The sequence below is a fragment of the Scleropages formosus genome, chromosome 3 (assembly GCF_900964775.1).
Source record: "Scleropages formosus chromosome 3, fSclFor1.1, whole genome shotgun sequence".
Taxonomy (NCBI): domain Eukaryota; kingdom Metazoa; phylum Chordata; class Actinopteri; order Osteoglossiformes; family Osteoglossidae; genus Scleropages; species Scleropages formosus.
In genome coordinates, this window is record NC_041808.1 from 18,736,716 (window position 1) to 18,762,167 (window position 25,452).

Consider the following 25,452-nt stretch of genomic DNA (forward strand, 5'->3'; position numbering starts at 1 on the left):
GGACGAGTGTGGATCTTCCATAAAGTTTCTTTTTTCTGTTCTCTTTTGGGTCGGGGGGGGGTCGTCATAAAACTGATGGTAGTAGCAGTTTATGGGCCTTTACAGCTGGAACCTGAAAGTGTCTTGTACACTGTCACAGAATATATATACACGCAGGAATATGTGTAAATCAAGCAATTTCCATATATTATATATACAAGTAAGTTACTCATGTCTTACTAAAAAAGTGTGGGACCACATGTAAGGGGAAGAAAGGAACACCAGTCCGGATATGTAGCAGAGAACGGTACGAATTCGTGGTGGTAGAGCCTGGGAAAAGCCAAAAGGATGGTGAGAGAGGTTTGTTCATGTCTTGTGAGAGGAACATTAGAGGTGGAGGATAACCTGTGAACTTAGGTCTGATGGTACAGTCTACCCTTTGTGTCTTTTGCACTTCTTTGGATTGGTTCACCCACCTTTTCTTTACTAGATTTATAGTACTATGGACAATATCAGCATATAGGTATTGATGCCTCACAGGGCATGGGTTGTCGATCTGGACGTGGGTTCGAATCTGTATGGAGCTTCATGTTTTATGTGGGTTTCCCCCAGGTGCTCTGGTTTCCTTCCACAGTCTAAAAACATGTCTTTCAGGTGGATTGGTGGCTCTCAATTGCCCTTTGTGTTTGCATGTTCTCCCTGTGTCTACGTGGGTTTCCACCAGCTGCTCTGGTTTCCTCCCACAGTCCAAAGACATGTTCTTCAGGTTCACCCCTAATGTGTGAGTGGCACAGAGAGAGTGTGTTCCACTGATGTATGGATGAGTGACCCAGTGTAAGTAGTGTATCTAGCAGCGTAAGTCACCTTGGTGAATAAGGTGTGTGGGATGATAACACTACAAAGAGTTCACTGGAAGTCAGTTTGGATTAAAGTGTCTGCTAAATAAATGTAATTCTACTAAACTTCTTAGATTAACAATTTTAGTGTGTTATTTAAAGACTTACATGTTCACTCAGGCATTCCACCTCGTAATGTAATTTGACCTGCCTTGGTTGTTTTTATCACCTTTATAAAAATGCATTTTAAATTTAAATAAGTAACAAACTACTAACTCTGTCCTATCTTCTCGTTGAGCACTACCTCGCTACATAAGACCTGAGGAGGCCAGCCAGTGGTGACAGACGAATCCCGTGCTCACAGAGGATGATGTCCATCTGCCATGACAATCGAGATGTTCCATGCCGAGCTGGGGATCCAGGATGCCATTTACCAACATTATAATTACTTTTTACACACTGGCTAACAAACTGTTCCTTTCTAGAAAGCCCAGGAGGGGTGGGCAACCACTGGCCCGTGGACCCCCAGAGGTTTTTTTTCCTCCCTCAACCTTCAATTGGGAGTTTTTGTTCTTTTCCCTGGTGGCCAGTAGGTATACTTATAGCTCTATAATAAGTTCTTCATTATAGTATCCATTAGTTGACTGTCTTCTTTGTTTTGTATCAATTTTTCTTGCTGTATGCCTGTGTTAAAGCGCTCTGAGTCACTGCGTGAGAAGAGCGCTCTATAAAAATAAAAATAAAAAATAAAATAAAGAAAATTTATATACTAAGTAAAGTTTGAGTTATCATGCAATTTAGCCATGTAATGCTTTTCTGATTTTTTTTAAACAATCCTCAAGAGGATTGTTTTGTTTCACAAGATATGTTAAATGTTTTGAGAATGTGAACTTGTTTTATATGCAAGCAACTGACAGTCTTAAGTGAACTGCATAAATCTCTTTTCAAAAATGTGTTTGACTTTCGCTTTTTGTTTGAAAGCAATATTTAATGGTAAAGCTGCAAACATGAGCATTTTACACTTTCAGTTTTTACAGCGTAAATCCTAAGCAATTCATCTTTCTCTTATACCACAAATTATAACTCTTATATTAAGTATTTTGAAGGACTTCTGTTTTTTTATATTAATTTTATTTATTTATTTATTTATTTTTTTGCAGAATGAGATGTTGGGATTTATGATTTTTGATTTAAACTCTATTTTAAGAACTTTTGCAAAAAGTTGAGAAATGCAACTCAGTGATTCATTTTGAAAAGAAATTGTGGATGCAGGGCAGAATGAACAAACTAGAGCTTTTTCTTTGTGAACAGTGACTTTTTTATAAAAACTGTGACATCCACACAAAAGAGGAGAAAGCATTTTCTGTGTATTGACATTACCCAGCCTCTAAGTGCTTAAGCACTGACTGACCATAATGCTGCTTAGAGGAAGCAGACATTACATAAAAACTAAGAAAGTATGCGTTGAGATATCATCAAGGAAGAGGATGCCTTAAACAGTCCTTTGAAGGCCTTGTGTTTGGTTTTCTTCAGTGCACAAAGCAGCTCGGCGTATTGACGGCTTCATCCTCCGGTCTTTGAGTCCTTCCTCTGCCAGCAGGAGCAAATGCTGTGGTCCGGCTAGATTAGCTTTCAAAGAACCTTTTGTAAATGGGTAGATCACATCTTCTTAGGACATAGTTAGGGCAACGATTTAGGTGCCTCAAGTCTCTTAATGATCCAGGAAAAAAAGCTTTGAAGGAAAGCTTTATTTTCTTAAAAATTAGTACCAGCCATCAAAACCACAGCAGATGTGATGCTTTTAAGTTAACCATACAGGGGCAGCAGGTTGAGTAGGGCTTACAGCCAATGCCTTTAGACTTGAAGGACCCAGGATTGAATCGCAACTCCTGCTGTAGTACCCTAGAGCAACACACTTAGCATGAAAAGCTCCAGTGAAAAATTCTACATAAATGGGTAAATACTGTAACTGTAAGAAGCTTAACATTGTAAGCTGTTTTGGAGAAAAGTATTCGCTAAATGAATAAACATACATGCATAGTTTAGTTCTAGAGTCCCGGCAGCAGAGTTTCCACTGCATCCATATATGGTTCCAAAGTGCAGCTGCGTGACTGCATGTCCGTTGCCATTTGTATCAGAAACATACCTCTTCAGGTAATCTTTTGCCTTGACTACCAAGTAGGCAGTAGTGCAAGGCCATTTTTATTTGGCATGGACAAGTGAGTGTGCAGGGTGTGTGGGGAGCAGATACACTATCAGACACATACAGGCTCAGCCTTCTGATGCCTCTCACCCAGGACTCAAAGCCCCACTGAGTCCCATGGTTCATCCCTTTAGCCTAGTGCTGCCATCAGCCCTGCTAGAGGCTCCTCCTCTCCCTCAACTCCTCTCCGGTCCACTTGCATACGTGCAGAGTCACCCTCCGCTTTTGTCTGGGTCCCCGTTGGCCTTGTCGCATTCCTCCTCCTTCCGTTTCCTCCCGGAACAGCTGCACGCTAGGGGCCAACGGCTGCTCCCTTCAGGCTGGAACAGAGGAAGAGGAGCACACTGAAGGGCGTAGTTCCATAACAACTGGCTTTAGTAGGGCCTACTGACCTATGACAAATAGCTAATGACATGTGCAAACTTCCTCAGTCATTACTGATAAGTACAAACAATCTGCTTTGTTCGAGAGGCAGTTGTGTTCAGAGGGAAACAAATAACTGCAGAAACACCATATTGCCAAATAATTGTCTGTTCATGCCCTCTGTGCACAGCCATAAATGAAATTTCCCTCAGTGAACTCCATATCTAAGATCGGACCTGTGCCAGGCACGGTCTGCCAGAACACGATATGTTTAGAGGAATGGATGAAGGCTCGAAAGGCTTCTCTCATATGGCTTACGTGACTGAAGTCTTACTCGATTATTACGAAAGAACTAGTTCTATCACATTCTGTGAAGAGGGAGCTTTAGACTTTTGTTGATATTTCAGATTGCATCTCATGTTACCTTGTTTGTTTCTATTCACACGGAAACGGTGTTCAAGGTGCCAGATTGTATCTGGCAGGTAGTAGACTCAGGTTACTGGGAACATCCAGCTATTGTTTCAAAAAAGATATGGTTATGGATCCTGGATGGCTTCAGTAGAATGCCTCTGGACGAATGGTGCTTGACCTTCCAAAGTGTTCTGTGTATTTCCCCTCCTCGACTTTCTCCACTGGTTTCCTGTAGCTGCCCGTATCAGATTCGACACTGTGTTTATGGCCTACAAGACGGTCTAAGGACCTGCTTCCTGATACCTATGGGACCTGATCACTTGCTATGCTGTACCGTTGAATCCCTTTCAACAATCAAAAATGGTCTCGAAACACATCTCCTTCAGGCACAATTCTCTCTGATCTCCTATCTCTTCCATAAACTCGCACTACACTGTCCGTTAAGAAACACTTTTGTTTTCCCTATGAATTCTACATGCGACAGCTAATTGACTGTAATGAAATACAATCACATTTGCATTTTTATCTTTCCAGCTGTTGTTGAAATGCACTTTTATTTAGCCTGATTTGTACTTTGCTTTGGAGAAAAGCACCTGCTAAATGAATAAATACACACACACACACACTTTCTGAACCGCTTATCCCATTCGGGGTCGCGGGGAACCGGAGCCTACCCGGCAACACGGGGCGTAAGGCCGGAGGGGGAGGGGACACACCCAGGACGGGACGCCAGTCCGTCGCAAGGCACTCCAAGCGGGACTCGAACCCCAGACCCACCAGAGAGCAGGACTCGGTCCAACCCACTGCACTACCGCGCCCCCTACCCTAAATGAATACGTGTATCATAAGTACAATAAAATGTAATGCATCTGCTGAGAAACAAAACGGATGATGTGATTGCACTCAAAGTAGTTTTAGGTACTGTCGATGAAGAACATGTTGTATTGCAAGGGGAGTATGCGGGTCTTGGTTCCTCCACCCGGCCACCCCCTCCCAAAGCATGTATCTGCGGTTCGCAGACAAAAAAGCAACTTGTCCGTTGGTGGGGAATGGGCTGACCCTGAAGTTGCGGGTGGTCCTTTCCTGGGTGGACCCAGATAAGTGCCACGTTCTGTGAAAATGGAAGCCTCCTGCTGTTCAAGTCTGATACTGCTCAGGGGAACTGGGTGGGGCACTGTATGGTCTGATCCCCCTTTCACCACAAGTATCCTTGCAGACCCATGCACCTGGACAGAGGAGGCACAAGTTCTGCTGGCTTCCAGGTTCTGCTGGATGTGTGGAAACTTGCATAGCACACATCCTGGGTCACACTCCCATTGGTACAGAATGTGCCAAGGCCTTATGGCACAATGAAGGCTCCACACAGACCACAACATCTGCCAAGGGAAATACACTGGCAACAGGAGGCTTCCAGTCCGCAGCACCTGACCTTTAAAATGGGACTGAACCTCAGTCCCAGGACTACAGTCTATGCAGGTTTTCTGCTGAGCTTTTCAACACATACACAAGAAGCATGACTTGAAATGATTTCCATTGAAATGAAGGCTTTATTCCCATTGTGAAATGAGCTAGCACGATCACCAGAATAGCTGTGGAGAGTTGCTGAGAAACATGATCTCAAAGAACAGAAATGCTGGATTAGGCAAATTTATTTCAGCACCATACACATAGATGAAGTATTTCCTATAATCATGCAGTAGCAATCTACACATGTTCCAGAATGAATAGTTGCTAGGTCTTAACATGGCCCTGATAAATGTTTCTGCGTATCTTTGTGGCTTTGCCCATATTTCCAGTGGCTGTGGATCAGTAAAATTAATTCAGGATTACCATGAATGACTACTTACTGGCTTGTTGTGATTTATTATCATGGTGGTCTAATTCATCAACAAACAGTATGTTTGCTTTTACCATAACTAGCAATTAAAATGTATCTTTGTATTTTTTTTGCTTAGAAGGAAACAAATGCACCGCTGACAGCTTTTAAATAGCTCCTGCTGAGATTAGTTCTTAATGATATCTTAGCATATAACATTTTGACAAAGCAAGTAATATTTATCTTTCTTGTGCAATGCGGTGAGCAACATAAGTTGGTCTTTTTGACTTATGCCTTGACAGCAACTGGAATGCATGGGAGACGCACCGCAAAGTGACAATGGAAAACATGGGAGCGTGCCACCTGCGCTTATCTTAGCACTTGTGTGTGGGCCTTTATTTGCAGCAGTTGGGAATCTGTGGTGTACTATGGTGAGAAAATGTGTGTACTATGCTCTGTTAAGACTCCATGGCAAAAAAAAAACACAGAACAAATATCCAGGTGAATTTAATGTTCCTGTTCTCGTAGGCCTTGCTCTGTTATGGCTGTGTAGCTGATGTCCATTTTTAAAAATTTGTGTCATATCTGCATTTCTTCATAAGGATGAGGAAGCATCAGTTTGATCTGAACTTTTTCAATTTTGCATCTGAGTACTGAGTTCCTATAAAAGTACTATTAAAATAATCTGAGTTTGTGGCTTACAAACTCAGATTATTCTAATGTCTAACAAAGAGATGAAAGGCAAAAAAATCTCCACTATCTGTATAGCTTTCCATATTTAGGCTACATTATGCTGAAATTTTCCTTGAAACTGTGGCCATGACCAAAGACAAAATACTCCAAAACCTTGCTTTTGAAGAGTCACTTCCTAAATTTGACTCAGCAGCTGCCAGTGTGTGCCACAGAAGGTAATTATAATTTTAGAGGAAATGCAACCTGACATGTGGTAATGGCACACCTCTCTCTTTGTCTCCAACTTATCCACAGGACAATTACTCCAACTGCCACCACTCAAACAACTGCCCCAGATCCCTATACGGTGACTCTGTGACCATGACCAGGATCTGGTGAAACACCTAAGGTGAGAATGTGTTGACTGCAGTACAGTGGCAGCTCTAGACCACCAAGTATGGGTTGCAGAATTGATTCCGATATGTGAAGCTAAGTGCATACTGAAACTCCGTATTTTAAGGCCTTGCCTATAGGTTACCCAGTTTAACCAGCAACTTGTGTCTTCATTTGTTAAAGTAATTAGAGGCATGAAAACTCTCTCTCACACACACGCACGCACGCACGCACGCACGAGCTATGGAGAGCCGGAGCCTAATCTGGCAAACACAGGGCGCAAGGCTGGAGGGGGCACACCCAGGACGGGACACCAGTCCATTACAAGGTACCCCAAGTGGGACTCAAACCCTAGCCTTGCTAGAGAGCAGGACCCAGCCAAGCCCACTGCGCCACCACCCCCCTGGCATGAAAACTGATTTCGAGAAAAATAATAAAATAAACTTCTTCTCAGCAGTCATGGCAGAAGCGTTGCATTCTTGGCCCTGAATGCCAGTTGCTGTGAGAACGATGTATTGAAATGAGTCCAATTTGCTTTCCATAACAGAAAGTTTATGGGGTAACACATGTGCTCTGAGTCGATTTGCCCATAACAAGGGCATACCTCATAGGTAACTCACCTGAACTGCAGCCGTTACTGAATGATAATCATGTTACGCCATTGCAGAAGATGTTGGTGGAATGCAAACTTGATGGAACACAGATGATATACAACAACCACAAGACACAAAATGGCCGATGCCACATTTATCAGCTTGTTTCAATAGTTTTTTGTTTTTTGGTGTTTTGAGAATAGAAGTACATGAACCACCCTCTATAAATAAAACAGAGGAGCAGGACCAAGGTCAAAAGTTTGACCTCCAACATAGAAGTCTTATACCACCCCTGTGGTCAGATTGTGCTTTGAGTCCTTGGTGAAGGGTAGTAGTTATAAACCCACCAAAGTAGATAATCCAACAACTCAGGGCACAATTTAGCTATAGATCAGAATATTTAGTCTGGGTTTCTTAAAAAAAAAAAAAAACAACAACAAAAAAATATGTATATATGCTGTAATGTGTATGTTGAAGAATAATTATATGATTGGGTTCAGGGGGATTTTTGAATGTAAATCCCTGCTCCCGTGTTTGAAGAAAGGAAGACCATTTTGGCTTTTTTAACGGATGTTAAAGTGAAGATAATAACAGGTATATGCTGGCATGTTTATTTCAGCTTAAAAAAATGGCACTCTTTTTTTTTTTTTCAAGTAGACATCCAGAGTTTTTTTAAATCATTATTCAAAGTGAAATACTGAGTAATGGTAGCAGCACATTCACTTTGTGACACAAAAACAGTTCATTGGTACAAACAGGGAACATTTGCCTAAATGGTTTATTGGGTCAAACTGATGGGCCCTGTTGGTGCAGTGGGCTTGACTGAGTCCTACTCTCCAGTGGGTCTGGGGTTCAAGTCCTGCTTGGGTTGCCTTGTGATGGACTGGTGTCCTGTCTGGGGTGTATCCTCTCCCCCTCATGCCCTGTGGTGCCAGGTTAAGCTCTTGCTCAGGACAAGTGATTTCAGATGGTGTGTGTGGGTCAAACTGAGCATAAACTGATAAACTACTTTGATAAGGCTGATGAAAACATAGTTGAACATGCTAGTGAAAGCCTTGTTAGACTAGCTTTTTGTCTGGCTGCTTGGTTAGGCCTGTGAATAATCCAGTTTGACCAGCACAACTTATGTTTTTAGACAACAAAGATGATTTACCAACTGAAAACTAGGTAAACCACTTATCTTTACCTCATAAGACTAGCTGGTATCTGCTGGCCAAGTAGCAAATAAATCTCCCTCCTGCTACAGTATCCTTGATCAAGGTACTTACACTCAGCTGATGCAGTAAAAACATTCTTGTGTGTAAATTTGTAAATATTTGTAAAGTCGATAATCTAACACTAAGAGTGAAGAGTCAGTCAGAGTTTTTGCTGGGCAGCCTGCTACCATTACCATGTCTTTTGCTGGTGACAGTGGAATTTCACTCAGAAAATATGAGAATGTTATATCCTAACAGCTGCAAAACCCTACTACTATGGGGTGAGATAAGACTATTGAAAAGTGATTTACCTCCAACAGCAAAACAAGTAAATGTGCTGTAAAGTAAAATATATAGGCCACCAGCATATCTGAAATTATGGCATTCTTGACCTGCATATCAATGACAAATTGAGTAATGGAAGAAACAATTACTGAATTTCTGCTATAAGCATATTAGTATGAATGGTTAGGTGCTGCCAGATAAAGACATTCAGTCTGTGTTTTAAGATTCGGTAATGCAGAAACATAACAACAAACAAACTGATTTGCTCCAGGAGTGAGGTCTCAAATTTATCATTTCATTTTTATAACAATGAACGACTGAAATAGTGTGAGCAGAGCGGAAGATTTTGGATGTTAATAAATAGAACCACATTGGACCTCAGTCTCATGGACACAGCCATGGATGGAGAGCACCCATCAGGCTCGGTTTGTTTTCCTTCCTTGAGCTGCACACCTGCAGAGCACATGGAACAATGGTCACTGAGACTAAGTCCACATTCTCCTCCTGTTTAAAATAACACACTCAGCCAACTGCTGTTTTCACAGCTGTGAAAATTGGAAATTAAACAAATGGTTTGTTTCACATGTTCCACCATGATGATTTACCAAGACATTTGCATGATTAGACTTTACTTTATTTAAGGGCAGTTTGGTAGGTTTTGGCTGGTATGCATTTTACTGAGTTAGCAGTCTGGAAAGACATGAAACCCAACAACTTTTTCTTTTTTTTTTTTTTTTTTTTAGCAAGCCAGTAATTTTAAAATGTTTGAATTGGGGCTGAGTTTGAAACTAAAAAAAACTTTAGCTCAATTCTGGGTTACATAATAAAACTATTATGCAAATATTATAATAAAATATTAAAATGCTACATCTTAATTTCACTATGTATGAAGCGAGGCCAGTCTTACAACATGTATTTGTTGGCACACACACACACACACACATTTTCAGAACCGCTTGTCCCTTACGGGGTCACGGGGAACCGGAGCCTACCCGGCAACACAGGGCGGAAGGCCAGAGGGGGAAGGGGACGCACCCAGGACGGGACGCCAGTCCGCCACAAGGCACCCCAAGCGGGACTCGAACCCCAGACCCACCGGAGAGTAGGACTGGGGTCCAACCCACTGCGCCACCGCACCCCCTCGTATTTGTTGGCACTTGTAGTCAAAGATTTCTGCTAGTGAAATGAGTACCAGAGTATATTCAGGGAGAGAGGTTAACAGAAAAAAAATCGAGTGCGCAAAACGTGGATTTCCAAACCGTTCAATGTTCATTTTCCGTTTTTAATATTTAACGAATATTAAAACCATCCAGCCGCCTCACGCTACCAAGCAGCGTGTCACAGGAGACGGAAGTGACGCAAGTCCTCGCGTCCATCCTCTCATAAAAGCTGTAGGGACCGGCGAGGGTTGAGGAGTAGCCTCGCGCGGAGGTGACAGGGACTTCTGAAGAAGCAGGCTTGTAGAAACGAGGTGAGCTGTGTTTTTGTGAACCGTACATGTAAATATGGTTTGCAGTAGGTCAGGAAAATACACACACTACTACTGCAATTTTGGCTTTTAAAAAGAAAAAAATTTTAATAGTTGCACAATAGACTAATACTACTAATATTAGTAGCGTCTCTCCTGGCGGGAGAAATTATACTCGCATGATGATTGAGGCGAATTTTTGAATAGCTGTTAGGTAATCGCAGCAGAATAGCATTTTTAGACGGCGAAAATGCACGCAGTGATGTGAAATCTTAAGTACGACGGCGAACGTGATTAGGACGCGACTGGCGCGGAGACAGCGTGCGACCGCGTGCGTACCATGTGACGGCGCGAGCGCCATGGCAGCCTGCGTACGTGACACGCGCCCACAGCTCCAGGTGGCGGTGAGCGTGACCTTGACTTTGAGCGTCAACCCCGCAAGGGGGGGGTGACCAGCAGCCGCGTGGAAAACGGCAGCAAGCAATGGCCGATGCTGTTCTGCTCGATCATATCCGTAGCTGCGCTCCGCAAGTTGAAGGATTTCAGACTGTCCGGCACCGCGCGTTCCGTTCCGTTCGTGAATGAATATTGCTGCAGCATAGGAGCGGCAGAGTTGACGTGAGATGGTGAAATTGTGATCGTGAGGGGTTTACATTTATTTATTGGTATTTTCAACGCTTAGTTTGTCGTGCAGCAGCTGCTGTGGCGGTAGGGCTGTCAAACATAATAATCATGATTTTTTGCACTGCAAGGATTAGGACCAGGTTCGAATCCCGCCTCGTGCTCTCTCTCGTACGCGGAAGTGATGGCTAAAAAGCTGCTTACTGTGTAAAAATGGGCAAATCGGTTGTACATCACATTAAAAGCAGCAGCTAAATAATGTGTAAGCCGTTTTGTTATCAACGTGTGCAAGCGTGTCACTTGTCCTTGTCCTTGTGCTTGTCCCCCCCTGTCCAGCTCTTCCTTGCACTAAGGCTTAGCCTCCTCACCCCAGACAAAACATGTTTTCAAAACATGACATGCTCAAAGTCCTCAAAAACTGCTGCATTCCCATGATCCCTGTTAGTGTCTCGCATGATTGTTGCTTTGTAGGACTAATCTGTTAGAGGATCCCGAGAACACTGTGCCCTTCATGCTCATGCACACAAACACTGAAGCGCATTGTTCACATTATGAATGTCAATTTCTCTATATGAATGTGACACTTGTGGGTGTGAAATTGTTGCATAGCTAAATTGTCTTGGTTGTTAAGTTTCCTTAACGGAGGTGAGTTTTGACTGTCCTCTTTCCTTTGAAAAATTGAGGAAGACGGAGTGCTTTCTGGAACCCTCCAGCGTGACTCTCATATGACCCTCCACAATGGTGTCGATGTGGCTCACACCCCTCCCTTTCCTTCTCACAAACCTAAGCTTTAATGCCCATATTCATAGCCCTTTTTTCGGTTCAGACTTAAAGGTTATCGCTACAACTTATTACCATTGTGAAAATTGCATGTTTTTTTTTTTTTTTTTTTTTTTTTGCAAATGCCTTTGCGGTGAAGTCGGAGCGGTAGTTAAGCTGCACGGAAGTTAGTTGTGGAACTGAGGGATTCTGAAGTGGTGCAGACTCTCATGCCATTTGGCTTTTAGGTTTTTTTTTTTTTTTTTTTTTTTTTTTTTGTCTGTCCTCGGGGTAAGAAGCCTTGTCCATTCTTCCAGTTGTGAAAGCACTTCTGGTTTTCACCATTTCACCACCGTACTGTCCATCTTGGCAGTACATCATGAGTGCAGTGTGCTATTATTACTTTTGTTTTTTTTGCTAAGGCAGCTCGGGGGTCTGGCTGGCTGCTTTGGCAGGGCTGTGGATGGGTGTCTAAATGTCTCTTGGAGGACATACCACACAGGGCTTGAATGGTAAATGCCTTGCTGAGCCATTGTATTGGATGTTATGGAAGACATGCACCCTTGCTTTGACTTGCAGTGGTACAGTGCTCTTAATTTTCCCTTCGTAGAACTTTGTTGCCTTGTCGGGACATCTTTATGCCCAGCAGCCATTGCAGTGCTTGAAGAATTAAATTCACACACTTATAATTCGGTGCTCTTTTGAATAGGATGGTGGTGATGTTCCCAGGCGATTCTGATTGCGAGACTCCAAAAAAGGCTGATGATTACACCAACAGTCAACCACATGCATGCACCATGGTTAATGTTAATACTAAACTCTTGGAATGTAATGCTGGACTGCGTGTAGGCTGCTTTGTCAAGAGTCGCATCGATGCTGCGTCTTTCCATGCTTATATTTTGAAGGTTTAATTAAAAATCCCGGCTCGTGATGGGAGGTTTGTCCCGTTTAGATGTTAAGTCACTTCTTTGAAGGAATTTGAGCAGGATGTGACAGTTGCATCATGCTCAACGTTACAGGGGTGGGGAGGAGTCCTGGTGTGGTCATGTGCGCGCGCATGTGTGTACTTGCTTGGAGGGTGCGGCACCATCTGTTTGTCAATCTCTTGCCCTCATCTGTCCCAAGAAGCCCTAATTAGAACTGATAGAGGAGAGGCCCTAAACACTGAACGGGTTTTCGAATGCATTTGAAGTGTCTTGCAGGGGGGGGGCTTTTGTTTCTGACATTTTAGTTCACATTTTAACTTTTATTTCAACCTTGGCAGGTAGCTGCATTATAGGCTTGACCAGCTCTCTTGTGCTGCAGCTGCCTCTTCAAAGGCTTGTTAGCCCTGGCTATAGATTAAAGAAAGTTTCAAAAACACCCCCCCCCCCCCCCCCCCCCCCCCAATCCTTTTTTTTGAGCAGCGTATTTGAGTGATGGTTTAAACCTGACTCTGTGCCATAAAAAAGCCACAAACTGTTGCCCTCTGTGTGCTATATTTTTTTTTTTTTTTTTTTTTTTTTTTTTTAATAACACATGTGAATGACTTGGTAATTCAGTGTACTCTGTCTAGCATTGTATGTCACCTTGTATAAAGGTGTGAGCCAAGTTCTGGTTAATAATTTTGTGGTGTTGGGGGGGCACCTTCTAAACGAATACATGTAATTGTAACAGAACGATCGTCTTGATTTTGCTTGTTCTATGCTGCCATTTTGCTGCAATAACTGTTGCTGTTGGTGCCATCGACACTTAAAGGAGCAGGGAAACTGTGAAACTAATGGTGTTAAGCGGTTTCAAACAGACCTGCTACTACTTCCTCAGTTGACTGAGGGCAGCTGAGCTGGGGACTTTCTCCACTTAATTTCTCAAGAATCCACTGTCCCAATGTAGACCAAACAGTTACAGGCTTTGAGGTTGGGTTAATCGAGGTGTTTGTCATTGCTGAAAATGAATTTTTAATTCCACTTCAAGTAGCTGGTTTAGAAACTAGAAAGTTTTTAACTTGTATTGCCTGTTCTTGCACACAAAGGGGAATTAAGTCACCAGTTCAGTTGAATCACATGTTTTTGGGCTGAAATACGAACAGGAAATACTGATATATCAGGATTTGAGCCCATGTCCAAGTGCACAGCCCATGAGCTAAAGCCCCAGCACTACCTGCTGCACCACTGTGCTGCTTTTGAGCACATACATTTATTTAGCAGATGCAATTGTCCAATAGTGAAGCAAAGTACTTGCCCTAAGCTATATACATTTAGAAACTACCCAGGTGTATAAACAGATAAGTGGTGGTAAGTAACTTAGTCTGTAAATCTAGTGTTGTCAGTTTCATCTGAGAAAAGCGTCAACTAAGCGAATAAACTGTAATGCACTGAACTGTTTTAATATTTTTTTGCCCCTGTTTTTGGCAGAATGTTTCTGTAGGAGATTAGACATAAAAGGAAATGAAAACTGTTACTGGTTTTGATTCTTGGTAATTGCGTGATGTCTTTTTGATACTGCATACAAAGAAGGAGACCTTTGACTACAGCCACACTTTTTTTTTTTGAGAATGCATTGCTCTGACAAGTGTTGAAGTGGTATGTATGAGTTTAGGTGTGTATTTTTGTGTGTAAAATTCAGAAACATTTTTATCAAAATTAAGGGAATAATGGTTTTGCTGTCTATAAGCACCCTTGAAATGCATGCAAGTGGATGTGATGTACATAAGTGTGTTTTGGTGGTATAAAAAATTAGCTGTGCTGCACAGTTGCTCAGAATTCCTGCCTGCTTTGTTCCTGAAGCATTGACCTGATTTTCTCATTTGCTTTTCTTTCAGACTCCTCTGAGCCAAACATGGACCAGGCGAGGTCAACAATATCCAAAATAGTAAGCTCATTTGAGAACAATTTTAGCAGTCTAGTTTTTTAGTCTTTTTTTGGTATATTTTTATAGACAGAAGTACAGGATTATGTGATGTTTTAACATAGTTCTTTTCTGAAGTGCTGAAAGAACTGCATATTTTTATTGATTCAGGCAATGGATTTAATTTGCTGTCTATCATTCAGTCCACAAACAATAAGTAGGATACAGCAAGGTAGTTTTCTTATATCATTGATGGTTATGATATATTAATTTCTTATGCATTTAGAAACTCACCATAGTGGGCATAAAAATAAATTGCTGAGCATTAGTAAATATGAGTTAAAAATTAAATGTTAACTACCCTTTTTCTATGTAGTGCAATGGTATGGGGTTCTCTGTTTTTGAGCTCAAATGTAAAACTATAACTACAACTTTCACTTGTTCCTTTTTTCTCCCTGATGTCCCTCAGTTTAATGGGGAGCCACGCTCCTACACCCGCTTCAATCTGACCCAGAACATGGAGGGTGAGAATAGCCATGTGGAGATGAAGCTGTCTTCTGATGTGGATGAGGAGCTGGGGCCCTCTGGTGGGGAACACCTCAACCAGAATCAGAATCATATGCGGCAGTCATACCTGCGCCATTCCAAGAGAAGCCCAAAGAATGTTTGCTTCATGGTTATCGCCACCCTGCTCATCTTTGTTATCGGTAGGGTGTATTGCTGCACTACTGGGCACTGAGTCTTGTTGAAATTCCAGCATTTGGCAATAAATAGCTGGCTTTTCTATTCCCCCCCCCCCTTTCAGGATACCTGATTGGTTACCTAGCTCATCATAAACAGGATAAGGATGCTGCAATCTGTGCACCTGCATTTGCTGGCAGTGATGATAATGAAGAACCAGTGCAAGAAGAGTTTGAGCCCACCCTGGACTGGGAGGATCTCAAGACCCTTCTGAAAAATAAATTGATCCCCGACCGATTTGAGGCCAGCTTCAGGTCAGTTCACTTGCGTTTGCATTACTTTATTTAGCAGATGCTTTTTTCCAAATCAGCTTCTAATGACCTCTATGTAGTGTTATCAGCCCACACATCTTATTCACCAAGGTGACTTGACTTACTGCTAGATACAAGACTTATAATGGGTCACTCATCCATGCATCAGTGAACCACACTCCCTTTATCACTTACACACTATCAATGAACCTGAACAGCCTGTCTTTGGACTGTGGGAGGAAACCAGAGCACCCAGAGGAAACCCACATCCTCACACCACCCAGGTGCTATGAAAGACCAGTGTTATTCACTGTTCCACCATGCTGTCCTCTTCTCTTGCTGTTATTTGTTCTGCTTTAGTTGACTCTTTGTCCATTTAAGTGTACAAGATGAATTGCTTGACATTTTTGAGTGAAGTATGGCTACAGTTGAGACGGTCTGTGAATCATTTTAATGGCAAGGTCAAAAGTTACTAAAATGAAATTACCAAAAGGCTACCTACCATTATTTACTTCTCTGCAGTGTGTAAAACAGATTAGTGAAGAATTAAACTACAAAATGGTTGGTAAGCTATGCAACAACTGCTCACAAGTTCTGATTCTTAAAAGGGTTAATCTACTCACTAATTGGCTGATAACTCAGTTTAAATGCAGATGAAACTAGAATTCTCACCCCCCCTTGTTTGGGGGAAATACTTGCCATGAGTGACACTGCTGTGCTTAATTGCATGGCATGATGCCCTCAGTGGCCTGCAGCTAGTGGTCCTCCTCTGCGCAGTGTTTCATCCTGCTTTCTCACTGTTGTCCTCCTGTGCTGCAGGAGCTACGGCCTGGAAAGCCATGAGGCAGGAACGGCTGCGGATGAAAAAATGGCCTCGCTTGTATACAGCAGCTTCAAGGATTACCGCATGAACCCCTGGCATGATGAACACTATGTCAAGTTGCAGAGCCTGTCACCATCAAGCCCCAACACAATCAAGTTTAATGGAGAGGTCATAGGCACTCCTCGTGGCTATGCGGCGTACAGTGCAACCGGAACTGCTGAGGTTAGGGTCATCATAGAGCCCTTCTACAATTAAACCATTTAAGTCCTGTTTTGTTTTTAAAATGTGATAAAGGAATAATTTTAAGTCGCATTTGGTGTGTTAAGGTTGATCTTTTGAAACCAATTTACAGGGTCGGTTGCTGTATGCTCATTATGGCATGGACAGTGATTTTCGTTCTCTGCAAGACAGAGGAATTGACCTGACAGGAAGTGTTGTGTTGGTCAGGGCTGGAAAACTAAGCTTTGCTGAGAAGGTGAGCAGTTTTGTATCCTCATCTTAACTGGTGCCCAGTTTGTATTTGTACTGTGAAGTACGTGTTTTTAACCGTTCTACTTCTAATGACATTTATCCACCTTTTGTAGTATCAGTTTAAAGTCTGCCACCACCCTTACTTCGGCACCTTTTCTGGCAGTGAGTTATGAGCAGCTTGGTAATGCAGTGGGTAGCACAGCTCTGGGTCTGCAGTTTCAGATGTTGCTTCAAATTTGGCTCTGTTTGTACATGGTTTTCATGTTTTCCTGTGGTTTCATGGGTTTTCTTGCAGTCTGAAGGCACATTTATTAATTCAGCTGACAATTCTCTGAAGTGACTTAGTGTTAAGCTACTTCCAATATACCCATTTATACAGTTGGGTAACTTTTTCACTTGAGGAATTTTTGAGTAACTTCCTTGTTTAAGAGTATTACAGCTGGAGGTAGGATTCAAACCTGTGACTTCTGGGTCTGAAGGCTGCAGCTCTAACCACTACAGTACCAGCTGCACCCAGACATGCACAGAATAAGGCAATGATGAACCATTTCCTTTTTTCCTCCACCCTGAAAACGATGCAAATTGTCATGACTTTACTTTGACCTGATGGCATTTAACCTTACTCTTAAATTCTGTGCTGTTCTGCTTCAATGTTCATGTCCTGTATGAAAAGGAAAGTGTTTGCTCATAGGTATAAATTGAATTGGTCTCGCATTGAGCTGTCCCAGAAAACCATCCCAAAACTATAAGCATGTGTTCTATATACTATGTAGGGTATCCTAAGATCAGAATGACATACAGGAAGTGAAAATGTCACGAATGACTTTAGGCTGAAGTGTGTTAAGGGTTGTGTCCTCATGGTTCTGTGTGTGGGTCCCTCCCCTGGCTGCAGGTGGCCAATGCTGCCAAGCAGAATGTGGTTGCTGTGCTCATCTATCCTGATCCTGCTAATTATGCGCTGAGGGGAGACACTGAACTTTATGGTCATGTAAGTCTGCATTTCTGTTAGCAGCATACTCAAGTAAATCTAATATTCATTTTTTTTTTTTTTTTTTTACTGGCATCTTTGTTTATACTTCCCTCTGCAAAGTACATTCAGTTTTTTTTTTTTTTTTTTTTTTTTAAACTTTTGAGTGCATTGCTGCTTTTTAGATTTCTGAAGAATCTTCTCACCTTTTTAGGTGCACCTGGGGTCGGGAGATCCATACACGCCTGGATTCCCATCCTTTAACCACACCCAGTTCCCCCCAGCCCAGTCTTCAGGCCTGCCAAGCATTTTGGCCCAGACCATATCTGCTAACACTGCAGCCAAGCTCTTCGAGTAAGTCGGCACTGATTTGGTTTTGAGCTACCATTAAGATGCTGTAGCCATAGGTGACTTGAATTTTGGCATAATTGCCTTGTGTGAATGTAAAACAAATTCCTTATCTGTGAAGTGTGGTGGGGTGTGTGTGGGGGTTTTTTTTTTTTTTTTTTTTCCCCCTCTCCCCTCCCCCCCTTCCTCTCCTCCCTGGTACCTATGGCAGCACCATAGAAATGGTAAACAGTTTCTCCAAATTATTTCAGAAATGTCACTTCATCTCAGTCTTCAGTGGTATAAGAATTGCTACTCTCAAGTGGAATGGGTGTTAAACTCACCAGTGAACCATCTGTCTTTTCTAACACAGCAAGATGAGTGGCCAGAATGCTCCATCCACATGGGAGGAGGGTGGACTTCAGGGTGTCATCTACAAGCTGGGCGACATAAATGACAATGTCACCGTAGAGGTTAACAATGTCCTCATGGAGAAGAAGATAACCAATGTGTTTGGGGTCATAAAGGGATTTGTGGATCCAGGTACTGAGATTTAAGAATGTCTCCCTTCTCTGCATGTAGGTTTTCCACAGCTGGGAACTGTGGAATTACTGAGCAGGGTTTTCCAAGTACAGGAATAGTACAAAATAAGTTGGTTATTTCCCTAGGTGGAGATGCTGGCATAGTCTTCGTATGTTTTTATTACTTATTTCAGTGCCTTTTCTCTTTAGATCGGTATGTGGTGATAGGTGCCCAGAGGGACTCATGGGGACCTGGCTTTGCCAAGGCCACTGTGGGCACCACTCTGTTAATGGAGCTGGCGTGTGCCCTGTCAGAAATGGTGAAGAATGGTAAGAAGGATGGGAGTGTATTTGTGCTCTAAAACCTGAGGGGAATAGCGAAGTACACAGCAGAAACTACTTCCTGTATTCTGCAATCCTCTAGCTTCTATCTTTGTAATCCTTTGTAGGAATTTTGCATGGGAGACATCTTTCAGTTTAATATAGAGTTTTTCATGGAAAAGCTTATTTAAACTACTCTTATTACTGATATATTGTTGTTGCTGCAGATGGATTCAAGCCTAGGAGAAGTATTATTTTTGCTAGCTGGAGTGCTGGTGAATACGGAAGTGTTGGCACCACCGAGTGGCTGGAGGTAGGAAACACTGGAATGCTGAAGATCTCTGCTCATTTCCCTTGAGTGTCTGGAGTTCAAATTTTGGTTGATTGTCTTGCAGGGCTATTTGACTTCACTGAATCTGAAAGCTTTTTCATATATTAGCCTTGATGGAACAATCAGAGGTGAGTGGAAACTTAAGAATTTTGAACAGAACACAATCCTGTTGTGTATGCTTTACATTTGTAACGTGTCTTTCGCATGGATTTATTTTCAGGTGACCAAAAATTCCTGGTATCTTCAAGTCCTTTGCTGTACAGCTTGGTAATAAGCACAATGAAGGAGGTAAATGCCACATATTTGCAGATCTTTTTTAAAATCTAAGTTGTTTTGCATAAATTTGCTAAATTGCATGCTGTAATTCTGTTCTGTAATGGGCTGCATGGTGGCACAGTGAGTAGCGCTGCTGTCTCACCACCTGGGTGGTATGAGAGGATGTGGGTTTGGTTCCCATTCAGTTCGTGTGGAGTTTGTATTTTCTCCCCATGTCTGCGTGGGTTTCCTCCCACAGTCCAAAGACATGCTGTTCAGGTTCCCCATAGTGTGTGAGTGACACAGAGAGAGTGTCATCCACTGATGTATGGATGAGGGACCCATTGTAAGTAGTGTAATTCACTTTGGTGAATAGGGTGTGTGGGCTAGTAACACTACATAGTAGCCATTGTAAGTCACTTTGGAGAAAAGCATCTACCAAGTGAAAGAATTACAGTTACATTCAATCTGCTTTTTAGGTGGAGAACCCGGATGGTTCAAACCAGGGAACGCTCTATAGCAGTGTGGCTCGGGCGAATTTTGACACAGAAGTGTAAGTTTCTCAGAGGGATGGACCTCATGGTGTTCGGGGTTATGGATATCGTGTGTGTGTGGTGGGTTTTTTTTTTTTTTTTTGTGCGATTTCTCCCCTGAAAATACAGTTGGCCTTTGAATGGCATGGGTCCACTTACACCCAGATTTTTTTTTTTTAATGAATATATTGGAAATTTCTTGAAGATTTGTGACAATTTGAAAAAACTCACCGATGAGCCATGTAGCCTCAAAATATTGGAAAAATTTGCCATGAATTTAAAAATATATGTAGATGATGGTCTATTTACTACCATAAAATATATATGCTACATGTTTTAAGCACACGCTGTCCAAAACAGCTTGTCCCGAAGGGGGTTGTGGCAAACTGGAGCCTAACCCGGCAACACAGGGTGCAAGGCTAGAGGGGGAGGGAACACACCCCAGATGGGATGCCAGTCTGTTGCAAGGCACCCCAGGCATGACTCGAACCCCTGGCCTACTAGAGAGCAGGCACAGGCTAAACCCAGTGCGCCACCGTGCCCCCCCGTCACATCTATTATAAAGTTCAAATTTTTCAAAATGTACGCACACAAACACTGTACATGGCATCATTCGCAGTTGAGAGAAATGTAAATATGCAGTATTATATCATAACTGTAGTACCTTTGTACCAATTGGTTTTGTTTGCTTAAAGTCTCATTTATGGTAGTAATCATATTAATGCTTTATTATCAATGCATGAATCATTATACCTCAATTTTTCACATCTTCATTTTTGTCTAGTGTTAGTAATGTTTAGAACATCTACAGTGTGTATCATACAAGACAGTATTGATGTAGGTACAGATGATTCATCTTGTAAAGAAACTTGTGGCATTGATAAATACACTACAATACTGTAAATGTATTCATTTTTTCTCTAGTGTAAGAATACAGTGTATAATAATGTTAGTTTACCTTATCAGTAAGGCTTCCAGTCAACGGTACACTAAGTTTTTCAGGAGTCAAAAGTTGTATGTGGCTTTTTAACAGGGGGATCAGTGCCCCTGTTATTCAACTGTGTTCTTAATGCCTCACACATCTGGCATGACAGTAGGCAGCGCTTAAGCTAAAATGATATGGAAGATCATGGTACTAATCTAAGCTACACTAGCTTGCATGGTGTAGCCTAGGAAAAAGAGACAATGTGATGTTTCCTTACTGCAGTGTACTGAAATGTGGCTACATCAAGCTTGATGCTGCCTTTAAGAAGAGTGCTGTTCTCTGGTTTTATGGATAGATGGGGGGAGGTACCCTTTAGTCTTTCAAGACTCTGATTGGTCTCTGTAAAATGTTCTGTTGGAAAACTGACTTGGCTTTTATTGTGGCCCTGAAACATGGCAATTTATTTTCCAGGTTTATGCCCATGAGGACTGATGATGCTTCTTATCCATTTCTGGCCTTCTCTGGAATCCCATCTATCTCATTCTGCTTTGCAGGCAACAGGGTGAGTTGCATGTCCCACGTGACGTGGTGCTGCAGGACCAGCCCTCATAGAGAAACTGTTTGCTGAACTGCTGTTGATCTCAGATATGAATCAGACTTTATAAAACTGAAGAATGAGACCAATCAGCAGAAAGGTGTTCAGATTTTACCTTTAACCTTATCAGATTGGTCTCTTAACACTTCAGCTGGGACATCTTCATCTTAGCCTCTGTTAATTTATCATATTAGTGTCTTAATACCTCTAAAACTGAAGTATTGTGACACTAAAACATATACATGTAATATTTTATCAGTTCTTGTATGTTCATAAGTGTGGGTCTTAGTTGCAATCTTATTTATTCCCAGGGGCCTGATTACCAGTACTTTGGGACTTTGGAAGATACCAGGCAGAAGCTAGAGTACATCATGTCTACTCGTACGACACAATTTGCAATGGCAGCAGCACAGGTGGCTGGACACATGGCCCTTAGACTGGTCCATGATCATCTGCTCAGGCTGGATGTGTCCAAGTACAACTCCAAGATCCGCTCCTACGTATCTCAAATCAACCGTCTCGTCTCGCAGCAGGTGTGTTGGTTGCCCTGCCCAGCTGGGTACCTGCCTTAGATTCTGCAGGGTAGACTCTCAGATACTGGGTCTGACATTGGGTGTTTGGCTTTCTGTGTGTGTTATACAGTGAAAAATTAGTGTATGCTGTGACAAGGATGTACAAAGCAGACTCATTCCCTATATAATGCTTTAGTGCCTTGTGAGAAGCTGCCTTTTATGTGTATCATATAAATAAAATGTATAGATGTACTGTACAAAGTCTTAGGCACTTAGATGTTTCACAAAATGTTTTAGATGGTCTCCTGCATTAGTGTTAATGCAAACAAGCATATTTTAGATTTCCAAGCATTCTTTTTGCAAAAAGTTACAGTATTAGTCAGGGTTTTGTATGTCATTAAAGTACACATATACTGTCTTGGATAGCAGGCTCTGCCAGTTCCCTAAATTCTTTTTCTTACGGATTGAATGGTTCTCAACAAACCACACACAGTTTGAAACTGCTGTTCCTGAGTGGGGTTGTGGTGAATTGGAGCCTAACCCAGCAACACATGGTGCAAGGCTGGAGGGGGAGGGGGAACACCTAGGATGGGGCGCCAGTCAATCGCAAGGCATCCCAAGCAGGACTTGACCCCCAGACCTGCCATGGAGCGGGACTCAGCTAAGTCCACTGCGACCCTGCTCAGGACAAGCCGTTGTTTACAATGGATGGTTACTAAGCTTTATAGGAAGCTTATTAAGAGCATTATTTTTGGAAGCATTCTCATTTTACAGCCCCCCCCCCCCCCCCCCCAACCAAGTGCCTAAAACTTTTGCACAGTATTCTTGTGTGTGTGTGTGTGTGTGTGTGTGTGTGTGTGTGTGTGTGAGCGAGAAAGAGAGAGAGAGATTATATAAGGTTTGAACAGCAACATGGCTTAAAGTCACTTTTCTGTCTTGTTTTGCTTTTAGTCCAGCTCCTCGCTCAAAAATCTAAACATGCAGTGGCTCATGTCTGCATATGGGTCCTTCAGCCGTGCCTCCAGCGACCTCCTTGACAACATCCAGAACAGTGACCTAACCGATGTGGAGATGTGCCGTAACATCAATGATCGCATTATGAGGGTAACTAATCGGAGCGCCAAGCCCATTTTCCACCCAGAACCTCTTTCGTTCAGGACTGTAATGTTTTGTGTACCATCTTGAGAGATGAAATATTTCCTTGGCAGTAGTAGATGAATTACTTATTCAAATTACTTCAGTCAGATTATGATACTGAGGGGTAGAAAGGAGGACCTAAATGCATCATATCCCAGTTGGGGCCTTATTCTGGCATGATGGCTAAGAACAAAGCTAAGTGGTATCACTTTGGCAATTATTTATAACATTAATTTCTTGTGTTTTTTGCATCTAGGTGGAGCACAACCTTCTCTCTCCATATGTTTCACCTAAGGACATCCCATTTCGCCATATCATCTTTGGGTCTGGTTCTCACACGCTGTCAGACCTGGTGGATCACCTTAATGCAATGAGAAACAACATGCCAAATGCAAGTGTAGACCGGTTCAGAAACCAGTTTGCTCTGGCCACCTGGACCATCCAGGGATGTTCCAATGCCCTGTCGGGGGAGATATGGGAAAAGGACAACCAGATTTAGGACCCTGCCCACCAATGCTACTACTGATTATGGTTCAGGTGTCTGGCATGCTTCCTAATCCCTCCCCCCATCATTCACTGGATACCTTTCCCAAACGCTACGCTTCCTGTGCACTATTTAAAATGTAAAGCCTACATTTTGAGTCAGTTTTAATCCAATCATTAAAGCAGAAGGCAATTAGAAGTTAGGAAAATTTAGGTTTGAAATTTCACACTAAAAAAACTGATTTGTGCCAAGTACGACTTCCATGTTAGAAGATAAGAATTCTTTAAATGCTGGGTAGGGACTGGTGATTTTGTGTTGGCTGAAGTAGTGACAGTTATGTAGGTGAACATGACTCGCATACATGCGATTTAGGCCAGGCTGAGTTTGGGAATGTTTTGTGTGGCTGACTTGTTTGCAAGTCTGCCAGGAACAGTCGGGTAGTAAATATGGTGCTAAAAACCTTAAAAGGGCCGTGTTTTTTTTTTTTTTTTTTTTTTTTTTTTTTTTTTTTTATATAAAAGTACCACACAAATTAAAATGGGCTGGTTTTGTCACAGCAATAATTTGCTGTAATTGTATTATCATTTGTCATTTGATTGGTGCTTACTCATTTCAAGGCCTACATTTTCTTACCCTGATACACTCCCTATGTTTAAATTGTATGTCGTGTTCCTCCCATTTTGGCACTGAATGTGGTATTTATTTTTTTATTTATCAGTGACAGGGCTCACTATAAATAGTTTTTATTGTCTTTTTTAAAAAACGTATAATTATCGGAAGCAGTGCCTTCCATAATTATGACAGTTATACTGTCGACTTGACAAAGCAGCATCTGCTATGAAATAAATTTTACCAACAGAGGTTACCAGAAGCTTTCAAATTGATGAATATTGTGTGGTGACTGGTGTTTGACATCTAGCTGGCTGATGGGCACTGCCTAAGACCTTCTGGAAAAAGTGGTGCCTGCCAGAGTTAATTTAAAAAGAATGAGTAGCAGTTTCTGGTATGTGTTTTGGTACATCTTTATTTCTGATACTAAAACATTATCGGGAGCAGGGTCTTCCATAATGTGAAAAGAAGGTAGTTTTTGCCTACCAGCGTGTATATATCGGGGGCAGTGACCCTCATATTTCACTGTAGGGTGTATATAATTATCGGGAACAGTGTTTCCCATAATTTAAATGTTTGCATTTACAATCATGCAGCACTTAATCTCTTGTTAGAGAGATTGGTGAACAATGCTCGGTGTGATCTCACTTTTATTATGCCTTTGATAAACTGCGAGCAGATCGTTTTCCCCAAAATAAGAACAGCATCCACCTCTAACATGAATAATTGCAAGAAAAGTCAGTTTCTTTTGATAGGATGATGTGCATAGGCATTTTAATTGATTCATTTCCAAAAAAAAAAAAAAAAAAGGCCTATAGACCTTGTAGTATTGCTTGTTAAATGTTAGATTATGTATCTTGAGTGTGGCTCGCCTATAACATTTAAGTCTTTACTTAACCATCTTATGTATACTGTTTAGACGCCCCCCCCCCCCCCCCCCATTGCATTCCTCCCTCCACTCCTTGGCTTCACTGGTCATAGCCTAACGCAAGTGTCGCTGATGTGTAACTGGATGGTGTAAAAAGCCCCCCGCAAAGTAGGTTAAGTTGGGTATTCATAGAAGTATTACAAGTGACTTGAGTACTTCACGAAATAGATATGAAATCAGAAGTACTCTGTGAGGGGTGTCACCGCACAAGAAACTTGAGATCCGAGGTTGGAATGAAACTGATCCCAACAGAATTATTGTCCCATTTTAGTTAATAGGTTTTGTTCTGTGCAAATGGTC

At 42.1% G+C, this 25,452-nt stretch overlaps 1 protein-coding gene across 2 annotated transcripts; it reads left to right on the top strand.

Moving 5' to 3' along the window:
* Nucleotides 1-10,141: 10,141 nt before the first annotated feature.
* On the top strand, nt 10,142-24,121 carry LOC108935263 (transferrin receptor protein 1-like). 2 transcript variants are annotated; one of them, XM_018753748.2, is made up of 18 exons: nt 10,142-10,218; nt 14,396-14,445; nt 14,891-15,128; nt 15,227-15,416; nt 16,233-16,458; nt 16,589-16,711; nt 17,600-17,695; nt 17,889-18,028; nt 18,375-18,544; nt 18,733-18,852; nt 19,071-19,156; nt 19,239-19,302; nt 19,395-19,462; nt 19,909-19,982; nt 21,359-21,449; nt 21,794-22,015; nt 22,946-23,098; nt 23,388-24,121. In XM_018753748.2, the coding sequence occupies exons 2-18, from the start codon at nt 14,413-14,415 to the stop codon at nt 23,628-23,630; spliced, it is 2,337 nt and encodes a 778-aa protein (XP_018609264.1). In that variant the 5' UTR covers nt 10,142-10,218; nt 14,396-14,412; the 3' UTR covers nt 23,631-24,121. The 2 variants fall into 2 exon arrangements, with proteins under 2 accessions (XP_018609264.1, XP_018609265.1); XM_018753749.2 differs by lacking the exon at nt 10,142-10,218 and adding an exon at nt 13,114-14,156.
* Nucleotides 24,122-25,452: the final 1,331 nt, after the last annotated feature.